The 13,634-nt window shown below is 32.6% G+C and overlaps 1 protein-coding gene across 1 annotated transcript in view; it reads left to right on the top strand.

Moving 5' to 3' along the window:
• LOC112413230 (disintegrin and metalloproteinase domain-containing protein 5-like) overlaps nt 1–13,634 on the top strand; it is a 134,271-nt gene that overhangs the window by 89,931 nt on the left and 30,706 nt on the right. The window contains exons 13-14 of the mRNA XM_024765143.1: nt 4,240–4,330; nt 4,960–5,179. Of these exons, the coding sequence (XP_024620911.1) occupies nt 4,240–4,330; nt 4,960–5,179 (311 nt within the window). The remainder of the gene's footprint in view (nt 1–4,239; nt 4,331–4,959; nt 5,180–13,634) is intronic.

Raw genomic sequence — 13,634 nt, 5'->3', positions numbered from 1 at the left:
ATTGAGATGATCATATAATTTTATCTTTCATTCTATTAATGTGACATATCACATTTATTGATTTCCATTCGTTGAACCAACCTTGCATCCCAGAGATAAATCCCACTTGATCATGGTGAATTATTATTTTAATGTGATGTTGAATTTGGTTTGCTAATATTTCTGAGAAATTTAGCATCTGTATTTATTGGGGTTATTGGGTTACTGGTCTGTAATTTTCTGTATTTATTGGGGTTATTGGGTTATTGGTCTGTAGTATCCTTACACTTTGGTTTTGGTAGCAGGATAATGCTGGCCCCATAAATTGAGTTTGCAGGTGTTTCCTTCTCTTCAATCTTTTGGAAGAGTTTGAGAAGGATGGACATTCATTCTTCTTTAAATGTTTGATATTCACCTGTGAAACCACCTGGTCCTGGGCTTTTCTGTGTTGGAAGTTTTTTGAACCTCCTTATTTGTAATTAGTCTGTTCAGATTTTCTATTTCTTCATGTTTCAGTCTTGGTAGTTTGTATGTATTTGAAGATTTTATCCATTTTTTCTAGATTGTCCAGTTTGTTGGTTTATAATTGTTGATAATCGTCTCTCAAGATCCTTTGTCCTCTGTGGTAGCAGTTGTAATATTTTCTCTTTAAATTCTCTTATTTATTTGAGCCCTCTCTTTTTTCTGATTTAGTCTACCTAAAGTTTTGTCAAATCTTTCTTTTCAAAAAACTAGCTCTTCATTTCTTTCTATTATTTTCTGGTCTCTATTTCATTTATTTGTGCTCTGATGTTTGCTATTTCCTTCCTTCTGCTAACATTTGCCTTAGTTTGTTATTTTTCTACTTCCTTGTTAAGTAAAGTGAGGTTCTTTACTTGAGATCCTTATTTTTCCTTAATGTACCATTTGTTGTTGTAAGCTTTCTTCTTAGAACTGCTTTTGTAGCATCCCAGAGATTCTCATATGTTATATTTTTGTTTGTTTTAAGATATTTCTTGATTTCTTGTTTGATTTCTTCTTTGACCCACTGGTTGTGCAGGAGCATATTGTTTAATATCCACATATTTGTTAATTTTCCAGCTTTACTTCTGTTATTGATTTCTAGTTTTATACCTTTGTGGTCAGAAAATATAATTACTATGATGTCAGTCTTCTTAAATTTGCTAAGCCTTGTTTTGTGACCTAACACTGCTCTATGCTGGAGAATGTACCATGTGTGCTTGAGAAGAATGTGAATTCTGCTGCTGTTGGATGGAATCTTCTGAATGTTTGTCAGATCCCTTTGGTTTAATGTATGGTTCATGTCCAACATTTATTTGTTGATTTTCTGTCTGAATGAACTATCCATTGTTGAAAGTGGTGTGTTGAGTTCCCCTACTATTGTTGTATTTTTGTCTATTTCTCCCTTCATATCTGTTAGTATTTGCTTAATATAGTTAGGTGCTCTATTGTTGAGTGCATATATATTTATGATTGTTATATCTTCTTGATGAATTGACCTCTTTACTATTACATAATGACCATCTTGGTCTCTTGTTTCTATTTTTGCCTGAAGTCTATTTTGTGTGATGTAAATATAGCTACCTTTGCTCTCTTTTGGCTTCCACTTGCATGGAATATATTTTACCATGTCTTACTTTTGACATTCTGTGTGTCCTTAATACTCTACTGAGTCTCTTGTAGGCCGCATAATAGGGTCTTTTTTTTTTTCTATCCAGCCACCGTATGTCTTTTGACTGGAGAATTCAGTTCATTAATGTTTAAAGAATTACCGTTACTTAACAGTCAACTAATGCCATCGTATTTGTTGTTTTCTGGGTGTTTTGTGTTTTGTAACTCTATTTTTCTTTTATTCTTTTCTTTTTACCTTCTTTTGTAAATTAATGATTTTCTATAGTGGTATACTTTGATTCCCTTCTGTTTATCTTTTCTGTATCTACTTCAAGTGTTTGCTTTGTGGTTACCGTGAGGCTCACATAAAACATATGATAATTTATCTTCGATCACATTAAAAACTCTATCCTTTTATCCCCTCTCATATTTTCGATGTCACCATTTACATTTTTTTTAATTGAGGTATAATTGAAATATGATATTATATTAATATCAGTTGTGCAACATAGTGATTCAATACTTTTAAATATTGCAAAATGATCATAATAAGTGTTGTTAACATCTATCGCCATGTATAGTTACAATTTTTCTTGTACTGAGAACTACATCTTTTCATATTGTGTACCCACTAAAAGTTGTTGAAGCTATAGCTATTTTTAATACTTTCTTCCTCCAACTTTTATATTAGAATCAAGAAGTTGACACATCACCATATTACAGTATTAGAGCATGCTGAATCTGACTTTATGCTTGTTTTTACCAGTATGTTTCACATTTTCATTTGTTTTAATGTTACTAATTAGCATCCCTTTACTTCAGCTTGTAGAACTCGTTTCAACATTTCCTATAAGACAGGTTTAGTGGTGGTGAATTCCCTCCGTTTTTGTTTCTTAGGGAAAGTCTTTATTTCCCCTTCAATTCTGATTAACAACTTTTCTGGTTAAAACATTCTTGTTTGACAGTTTCTTTCTCTTAGCAGTTTTAATAGATCATCCCATTCTCTCCTGGCCTACAGAGTCTCTACTGAGAAATTTAGATATCCTTATGGGAGTTTCCTTGTATGAGAAAATTTTTTTCTGTTGCTGCTTTTATAATTATCTCATTGTCTTTGGTTTAGACAGTCTTATGATTATGTGCATTGCAAAAGATTACTTTGAGTTGAATTTTGAGGTGATCTATTAGCTTTATAAACTTGGATATCCAAATCCCTCCCAGGCATGGGACATTATCATCCATTATTTCTTTAAAGAAGCATTCTATCCCTTCCTCACTCTCTTCTCCTTCTGGGACTGCAGTGATGTGTTTGACGGTACCCCATAGGTCAGGTGGTATCTTCTTCATTCCTTTTCATTCTATTTTTTGTCTCCTCTAATTCAGTAATTTATTTTATTTTATGGAAGTATAGTTTATTTCCAATATTATGTTAGTTTCAGGTATACAATATAGTGATTTTATTTATTTATTTATTCACTCATTCATTTATTTTTGGCTGCACCATGTGGCACGTGTTATCTTAGTTCCCGAGCAGTGATCAAACCCATGCCCCGTGCAGTGAAAGTGCAGAGACCTAGCCACTGGACTGTCAGGGAATTCCTGATTTTATATTTTTATAAATTATACTCCATATAAAGTTATTACAAAATATAGGCTACATTTCTTGTGGTATATGTTATATTCATATGTTTTATTTATTTTTATACCTTGTAGTTTGTAACTGTTAATCCCCTTCCTATAATTTGCCACTCCTAAAAGCCTTTCTCAACTGGTAACTAGTTTGTATCTGTGATTCTGCTTCTTTTTTGTTACAGTCATTTGCTTGTTTTATTTATTTATTTTTTTGATTTCACATGTAAGTGAAAACATACAGTATTTTTCTTTCTCTATATGACTTTCACTAAGCTTAACCCTCCAGGTCCATCCATATTGTTGCAAATGACAAAATTTCAGGAGAGAGAGTGAAGTTTATAGATCATGTTCTCCAACTATAAAAATCTGTGAAATTGCTAAGGAGAATTCCCTTGTCAATTAAAAGTAGTGACAACAAAAGATCTCAGTTCTTATTACATGTGATTAAAATGAGCAACACTGCCCACCTCTAAAATCAAGTCAAAGTGATGGGGCAGCTTTAAATATCTTCTAATTTTTCATGATCTTAAAATTAGATAGAACTATTTTAAATGGACAAAGTAGATGAACATTCACATCCTTCCTAATTTTAAAATTCAATAGTTCTTGTTTAGTGATTGTTAGGATACTAGGGAACACAGCTGAGGACTCTAGTGTGGAATAGGAAGAGTTAAATCAAATGCTCTTTGGGCTTCTTATCAGTATCGCATTATAAATCCCATCTCTTTCCTCTTTTTTTTGTAGTAAGAGCAAACTTTATTTTCACATTTGGTAGATAACTAAGGCAGAGCATAAACAGTTTAGAGGAATAGAGAGGCAATGACTGCTGATTTTTCTAATAGTATATAGCCATTTGAGTAATTAATCTTGATCTATCCCCAGCAACTTTTTAATGCGAGGTAGTTATAAACCTTCCTAGGGATAACATTATAATTTCCAGACTGTGTCTATTATTTCTATCATGATAATTGGAATTGTGTGTTGTAATTTACTTACTTAAGTTTCTTTTTTTCCTTTTAGCATCTAGAGGTGCTCCATTTGCTTGTTTTGATGAAATAAATTCAAGAGGAGATAAATTTGGAAACTGTGGCCGAAAGTATTGTAATTACCCGTATGTATTTAGAAAATTATAATTTTGTTTGGAATGTAGGTTGTATATTGCTAAGATTCTGGAACATATTATGTACAAGCTAAGATGCCATTTTATAACAAGTTTTATCTTGTTTCATGATCTGAGCTGAACAGTATTACCTATTTCCTACAAACAACATGTGTTCAGTACCTATAATGTTAGAATAATGACCACAAAAATCACCTGTGTTTATTGATGGGCTGAGGTAGGCATTGTGTTAGGTCCTTTATATTCATTATATATTTATGCTATATATTATAAATATATATTTATATACATCAAATATTTGTAGTTAGAATTATTTATCCCATTGTACTAATGAAAAAAATCAAAGACCAATGATCATTTGCTCAAATTTCAGAAGCTAATATAGAACAGATCATGGCTGTCAGATTGCAAAAATGATTAGTTTTTCCCTTGCTACATTTCTGCACAAAACAAAAAGAGCCACATCATACATGAGTCAGTGTGCTCAAAAAAATTTACTTAGAGAAAATTTTTGAAATGTGGATTTAAGTTAGTAAAATACTTTAAAAATTTAGCTATATCAGCAATCTACATTATTTCTGTAAATAATAAGAAACTTTTCTTCTTCATTATGCTTCTAGCAATATGTTATGTGGAAAATTAGTTTGTACCTGGCCTCACAAAGCTTTAGTAAGACGCAGAAATTTATCTGTGATTTATACACATGTACGAGATGACGTGTGTACATCAACATTTCTACACACAGAGAGGACACCTAGAAAAACAGCGACCACAGTTGAAAAACCTGAAGACAGAGATCAAACATTTGTAGAAGATGGCACTGTGTGTGGTCCTGAAATGGTAATTATAACTAAATATTTTAAGTGTTTTAAAAATTATTTTTTATGCTTATACTCATTTTGCCAATATACCAACCAATGCATTTTAAAACAGCCTTATTGAGGTATCATTTGCCGTAAATTCACCCATGGTAAGTGTACAATTCATTGCTTTTGATTAATTTATAGAGTTGCACAACCATCACCACATTCAGTTTTAGACCCTGCTATCGCCCCCCAGATTTCCCCGTTGCCCATATTGAACACCTCACCGCTAAGCAACACCCCTATTATTAACATCTAACAACAGTATGGTACATTTGCTATAATCAATGAAGCAATGTTGATACATTATTTTTAACTGAATTCCATGCTTCATTCAGATTTCCTTGGCTTTTACCTAGTGTCCTTTTGCAGGATTCTACTCAGAATACCACAGGACATTTATTAAGCTCCTCTTGACAATTTCTCAAAATTTCCTTGTTTTTGATGGCCTTGACATTTTGGAGTAGAACTGGTTGATATTCTGTAGAATGTCCCTCAATTTGGATTTGTGTAATGTTTTTCTTGTGATTAGATTGGGTTTATGTGTTCTTGGGAGGAAAATGCACAGGTAAAGTGCCCTTTCATCATATCAAGTATATGTGCATGTTGACGTTAACCTTGATTACCTGGCTGAGGTAATGTTTCCAGATTTCTCACTGTAAAATTACTCTTTTCCCCCTCTTTCCATTTTGCGCTTTATTGAAAAAAGTCACTATGTATATACCAGACTTAAAAAGTAGGAAGTTATGTTCCGTCTTATTGAGGGCTCGGGATCTACATACATTTTTTATTGAGGTATAGTTGATTTATGATATTATAAAAGTTTCAGGTATGCAGCAGAGTGATTCAACATTTTTATAGATTATACTCTAAAGTTATTATAAAATATTGGTTACAGTCCCTTTGCTGTATAATATATACTTGTAGTTTATTTATTTTACATATATTCTTTTTTTTTTTTTTTTAATTTTACATATATTCTTAATCACCTGTGCCTCTCTTTCCCCTCCCCACTTCCCTATCCCCACTGGTAACCACTAGTTTGTTTTCTATACCTGTTTCTGTTTTGTTATGTTCACTCATTTCATATTTTAGATTCCATATATGTGATAATATATAGTATTTGTCTTTCTCTTTCTGACTTATTTCATTAAGTGTAATACCCTCAAGGTCCATCCATGTTGTCACAAAAGGCAAAATTTCATTTGTATTTATGGCTGAGTACTACTCTATTGTATATATGTACCACATCTTCTTTATCCATTCATCTGTTGATGGACACTTAGGTTGCTTCCGTATCTTAGCTATTATAAATAATGCTGCTATGAGCATTGGAGTGCATATGTCTTTTTGAATTAGTGTTTTCATTTTCTTTGCATGTATATTTAGGTATGGAATTGATGGATTACATGGTAATTCTATTTTTAGTTTTTTGAAGAACCGCCATACTGTTTTCCACAGTGGCTATAGCAAAATACATTCCCACCAACAGTACACTATGGTTTCCTTTTCTCCACACCCTCTCCAGCATTTATTATTTGTAGACTTTTGATGATAAACACTGGACAGGTGTGAGGTGATAATCTCATTGTGGTTTTGATTTGCATTTCTCTGATCATTAACAATTTTTTACATTTATTTTTTAATTTTAATTTTATTGGAGTATAGTTGATTTACAATGTTGTGTTAATTTCAGGTGTACAGCAAATTGATTCAGTTATACATGTACATATACTCATTCTTTTCTTAGATTCTTTTCTTGTATAGGTTTTCCCAGAATCTTGAGTAGAGTTCCCTGTGCTACACTGCAGATCCTTGCTGGTTTTCTATCTTATATATAGTAGTGTGTGTATATTCATCCCAAGCTCCTGACTTATCACTCCCCGCCATGTTTCCCCTTTGGTAACCATAAGTTTGGTTTTGATACCTGTAAGTCTGTTTCTGTTTTTTAAAAAAGAATTTGTTTCATTTTAAAAATTAGATTAGACATATGAGTGATATCATATGATAGTTATCTTTCTTTGTCTGACTTAGTTCACTTAATATGAAAATTCTCTAGGTCCATCCATGTTGCTGCAGATGGCATTATTTCGTCCCTTTTTATGTCTGAGTAATAGTCCATTGTATATGTGTACTACATCTTCTTTATCCATTTTTCTCTAGATGGACATTTAGGTTGCATCCAAATCTTGGCTATTGTAAATAGTGCTGCAGTGAACATTGGGGTATGTGTATCCTTTTGGATTATGGTTTTCTCTGGATATATGCCCAGGAATGGGATTGCTGGATCATATGGTAGTTCTACTTTTCGTTTTTTAAGTAGCTTCCATACTGTTCTCCACAGCGGTTGTACCAATTTACGTTCCCACCAACAGTGTAGGAGGGTTCCCTTTTCTCCACACCATCTCCAGAATTTATTGTTTGTAGACTTTTTGTTGATGGCCATTCTGACCGGTGTGAGGTGATACCTTTTGTAGTTTTGATTTGCATTTCTCTGATAATTAGTGATGTTGAACATCTTTTCATATGCTTTTTGGCCATCTGTATGTTTTCTTTGGAGAAATGTCTATTTAGACCTTCTGTCCATTTTTTATTGGGTTGTTTGCTCTTTTGACATAGAGCTGCATGAGCTGTTTGTATATTTTGGAGATTAATCCCTCATTGGTAGCTTTGTTTGTAAATATTTTCTCCCATTCTGTGGGTTGTCTTTTCATTTTGTTTATGGTTTCCTTTGCAGTGCACAAGCATTTAAGTTTAATTAGGTCCCATTTGTTTATTTTTGTTTTTATTTCCATTACTCTAGGAGAGGGCTCAAAAAATATTTTGCTCTGATTTATGTCAAAGAGTGTTCTGCCTGTGTTTTCCTCTAAGAGTTTTATAGTATCTGGTCTTATATTTAGGACTTTAATCCATTTTGAGTTTATTTTTGTGTATGAGGTAAAAGAATGTTCTAATTTCATTCTTGTACATGTAGCTGTCCAGTTTTACCAACACCACTTACTGAAAAGACTGTCTTTATTCCATTGTATATTCTTGCCTCATTTGTCATAGATTGACCATAGGTGTGTGGGTGTATTTCTAGACTAAAGGAGACAGTAGAGAAAAATGTTCCAGACAAAGGAGCAAAATAAAAACCCACAAGAACTAAATGAAGTGGAGATAGACAAACTACCTGAAAAAGAATTCAGAGTAATGATAGTAAAGATCATCCAGGATCTCAGAAAAAGAATGGAGGGACAGACCAAGAAATTACAAGAGATGTTTAACAAAGAGCTAGAAGATTTAAAGAACAGATAGAGATGAACAATACAATAAGTGAAATGAAAAATACACTAGAAGGAATCAATAGCAGAGTAACTGAGGCAGAAAAACGAATAAGTGAGCTTGAAGACAGAATGGTAGAAATCACTGCCACAAGACAGAATAAAGGAAAAAGAATGAAAAGAAATGAGGGCAGTCTAAGAGACCTCTGGCGCAACATTAAATGCACCAACATTTGCATTAAAGGGGTCCCAGGAGGAGAAGAGAGAGAGAAAGGGCCTGAGAATATTTTTGAAGAGATTATAGCCAAAAATTCTCTAACTTTAGCAAGGAAACAGTCACTCAAGTCCAGGAAATGCAGAGAATCCCATACAAGAGAAACCCAAGGATTAACACACTGAGACACATATTAATGAAACAAATAAAAATTAAAGACAAGAAAAAATATTAAAAGCCACAAGGGAAAATCAACAAATAACACACAAGGGAACCCTGATAAGGCTATCAGCTGATTTTTCAGCAGAAACTCTGCAGGCCAGAAGGGAATGGCTCTGCCTATTTTAAATGATGAAAGGGAAAAACCTACAACCAAGAATATGCTATCCAACAAGGCTCTCATTCAGATTTGATGGAAAAATCAAAAGTTTTCCAGACAAGCAAAAGCTAAGAGAATTCAGCACCACCAAACCAGCATTATAAAAAATCCTAAAGGAAATTCTCTAGGTGGAAAAGAAAAGGCCACAACAAGAAGAAAGAAAATTATGAATGGAGAAGCTCACCATTAAAGGCAAACATAAAGTAAAGGTAGGAATTCATCCACACACAAATATGATATCAAAACAAGCAATTGTGAGAAGAGGGGAGTACAAATACAGGATATTGGAAATGCATTTGAAACTAAGAGATCAATAATTTTAAACAGTCTGGTATACATATAGACTGCTATATCGAAACCTCATGGGGACTACACAACAAAAATCTACAATAGATACACAGACAAAAAAGAAAAAGCAATCTAAGCACATCACTAAAGATCTCAAGTGCTCATGGAACATTCTCCAGGATAGACCATACCTTGGGTCATGAAGCAAACCTCAGTAAATTTAAGAAAATCGAAATCACATCAAGCATCTTTTCTGACCACAATGCTATGAGACAAGATATCAATTACAGGGAAAAAAACTGTAAAAAGTATAAACACATGGAGGCTAAACAGTATGCTACTAAATAACCAAGAGATCACTGAAGAAATCAAAGAGGAAATCAAAAAATACCTAGAGACAAATTACAATGAAAACATGATGATCCAAAACCTATGGGATGCAGCAAAAGCAGTTCTAAGAGGACAGTTTATAGCAATACAAACCTACCTCAAGAAACAAGAAGAATCTCAAATAAATCTAACCTTACACCTAAAGGAATTAGAGAAAGAAGAACAAACAAAACCCAAAGTTAGTAGAAGGAAAGAAATCATAAAGATCAGAGCAGAAATAAATGAAATAGAGACAAAGAAAAAAATAGCTAAGATCAATGAAACTAAAAGTTGGTTCTTTGAGAAGTTAAACAAAATTGATAAACCTTTAGCCAGACTCATCAAGAAAGAAAAGCAGAGGACTCAAGTCAATAAAATTAAAATTGAAAAAGGACAAGTTACAACTGATGATTATGAATTTTCAGCATCTTTTTATGTGCCTGTTTGCCTTCTGTATGTCTTCCTGGGAAAAATATCTATTCAGGTCTTCTGTTCATTTTTTAATTGAGTATTTTGGGTTTTTGATACTGAGTTGTATGACCTGTGTATATATTTTGCATATTAACCCCTTGTTGATCATATCATTTATAAATATTTTCTCCAATTCAGTAGGTTTTCTTCATTTTGTCAATGGTTTCCTTGCTGTGCAAAAGCTTTTGAGTTTAATTAGGTCCTGTTTGTTTATTTTTGCTTTTGTTTCCTTTATCTTAGGTTACAGACCAAAAAAAATTATCGCTACAATTTATGACAAAGAGCATTCTTTTATGTTTTCTTCAAGAAGTTTTATGGTTTCCAGTCTTACATTTAGGTATTTAATCCATTTTCAGTTTATTTTTTGTCTATGGGTTGAGAAAATGTTCTAAATTAATTATTTTACATGTAGCTGTCCAGTTTTCCCAGCATCACTTATTGATGTCTTTTTACCATTGTCTATTCTTGCTTCCTTTGTGATAGATTAATTCACCATAAGTGTGTTGGTTTACTTCTGGGCTCTCTATATGGGTCCATTAATCTGTGTGTCTTTTTTATGCCAGTACCATATTGTTTTGATTACTGTTGCTTTGTGATATAGTGTGAAATCAGGGAGAGTTATACATCCTCCTTTGTTCTTTTTCTCAAGATTGTTTTGGCTATTTGGGGTCTTTTGGGGTTCCATATACATTTTAGAATTATTTGTTCTATTTCAGTGAAAATTTGTCATGGGTATCTTGATAGGGCTTGCATTAAATCTGTAGATTGCTTTAGGTAGTATGGATGTTTTAACAATATTCTTCCAGTCTATGAACACAGTACATCTTTCCATCTGTTTGTATTGTCATCAGTTACTTTCATCAGTGTCTTACAGTTTTCTAAGTACTGGTCTTTTACCTCCTTAGTTAGATTTATTCCTAGGTATTGTATTATTTTGATGCAACTGGAATTGGAATTTTGAAAAAAATTTCTCTGATAGTATATAGAAATGGGGCAGATTTCTGCATATTAGTTTTGTATCACGCATCTTTACTGAATTAGCTTTAGTAGTTTTTGTGGTATTTTTAGGGTTTCCTATACATAATATCATGTCATCTGCAAACAGTGACGGTTTTATTTCTTCCTTTTCAATTTGGATTCCTTTTATTTTTTTCTTGTCTGATTGTTCTGGCTAGGACTTAAAATACTATGGTGAATAAAAGTGGTGAGAGGGGGCATTCTTATCTTGTTCCTGATCTTAGAGGAAATGGTTTCAGCTTTTCACCATTGAGTATGATGTTAGCTATGGAGTTAGCATGTATGTCCCTTATTACATTGAGGTATATTCCTTCTATTCCCACTTTGTTGAGAGTTTGTATTATAAGTGGCATTGAATTTTGTCAATACATTTTTCTGCATGTATTGAGATAATCATATAATTTTTATTCTTAAATTTGTTAATATGTGTATCACATTGATTGAATTGTGGGTATTGAACCATTTTTGTATCTCTGGAATACATTCCCACTGCATCATGGTGTATGATCTTTTTCATATATTGTTGGATTTGGTTTGCTAATATTTTGTTGAGGATTTTTGCATCTATGTTTGTCAGTGATATTTCCTTGTAATTTTCTTTTTCGTGTGTGATATCTTGGTCTGGTTTTGGTATCAGGGTGATACTGGCCTCTTAGAATGATTTTGGGTACATTTCTTTCTCTGCAATTTTTTAGAATAATTTGAGCAAAATAGCTGTTAACTCTCTTACAAATGTTTGGTAGAATTTTACTGTGAATCCATCTAGTCCTGGACTTCTGTTTGTTGGGAGTGTTTTTAAATTACTGATTCTGTTTCATACTGGTGTAATTGGTCTGTTCAGATTTTGTTTTTACCCCTTATTCAGTCTTGGGAAATTGTACATTTCTAGGACTTTGTCCATTTCATTGTCATATAATTTTTGGAATATCTTTTATGATCCTTTGTATTTCTGTTGTGTTAGTTGTAACTTTTTTTTTTTTTTCCATTTCTGGTATTATTGATTTGGGCCCTCTCTCTTCTTTTTCTTGATGGGTCTGGCTAAAGGTTTATTAATTTTGTTTCTTTTTCAAGGAACCAGCTCTTGTTTCATTGGTCTCTTCTGTTGTGTGTGGGGTTTTTTTGTCCCTATTTTAGTTATTTTGGCTCTGATCTTTATGATTTCACTCTTTCAAATAACTTTGGATTTTGTTTGTTCTTCTTTTTCTAGTTCCTTTAAGTAACTAAAGGAGTTTAAGTTGTTTAAGTTAAGTTGTTAAGTAAGTTTAAGTTGTTTGAGATTTTTCTTGTCTCCTGAGGTATACTTGTATCATTATAATCTTCCTTCTTAGAACTACCTTTGCTGCATTCCATGGATTTTCAATTATAGTGTTTTAATTTTCGTTGTCTCCAGGCATTTAAAATTTCTTATTTGATTTCTTCAGTGATACATTTTTGTTGTGTAGCATATTATTCAGGCTCCACGTTTGTTTGTTTTTTTTTCCTCATAGTTAATTTCTAGTCTCAATCACCTTGTGGTCAGAAAAGATGCTTTATATGATCTCAACTAAATTTACCTGGACTTGTTTTGTGGCCTAGTATCTTTTTTTTGTGGCACGTGATCTGTCCTGGAGAATGTTCCCTGTGCACTTGAAAAGAATGTGTATTCTACTGCTTTAGATGGAATGTTCTATATATATCTATGAAGTCTCTTTGTTTTAATGTGTTATTTAAGGCCAGTGTTTCCTTACTGATTTTCTGTCAGTATGATCTCTTCATTGTTGTAAGTGGGCTGTTAAAGTCCCCCACTATTATTGTGTTACTGTCAATTTCTCCCTTTATGTCTGTTAATATTTGCTTCATGTGTTTAATTGCTTCTATGTTGGGTGCATGCATATTTAAAGGTTTTCTTATCTTGTGCTAATCCTTTTATCATTGTCATCATTTATATTATCATCTCTGTTTCTTATAACAGTCTTTATTTTAAAGTCTATTTTGTGTGATATAATTATTGCTATCCTGGCTTTCTTTTTGTTTCCATTTGTATGGAATACCCTTTTTTATTCCCTCACAGTTAGTCCATGTGTGTCTTTAGCTCTGAAGTGAGTCTCTTGTAGGCAGCATGTATATGATCTTGTTTCTGTATTCATTTAGCTACTCTGTGTCTTTTGATTGGAACATTTAGTCCACTTTCCTTTAAAGTAATTATTGATAGTCATGTACTTATTGCTATTTTATTATTTGTTTTGGGGTTGTTTTTGTACTTCTCTATTTGTCACTTTCTCTTTTTTCTCTCTTACCTTCTGATTTAATGACTATAGTTAGTGTTATGTTTGCACACTCATTATCTTTTTTTGTGTGTGTGTATCTATTATAGATTTTTTGTTTGTGGTTGACATGAAGTTTATATAAAACTATATATATATATATATATATATATATATATAAAAAATTT

The sequence above is a fragment of the Neophocaena asiaeorientalis genome, unplaced genomic scaffold (assembly GCF_003031525.2).
Source record: "Neophocaena asiaeorientalis asiaeorientalis breed wild unplaced genomic scaffold, Neophocaena_asiaeorientalis_V1.1 scaffold14, whole genome shotgun sequence".
Lineage (NCBI taxonomy): Eukaryota > Metazoa > Chordata > Mammalia > Artiodactyla > Phocoenidae > Neophocaena > Neophocaena asiaeorientalis.
The sequence above is the reverse complement of the archived record's forward strand: the minus strand, read 5'-3'. Positions and strand labels throughout refer to the sequence as shown.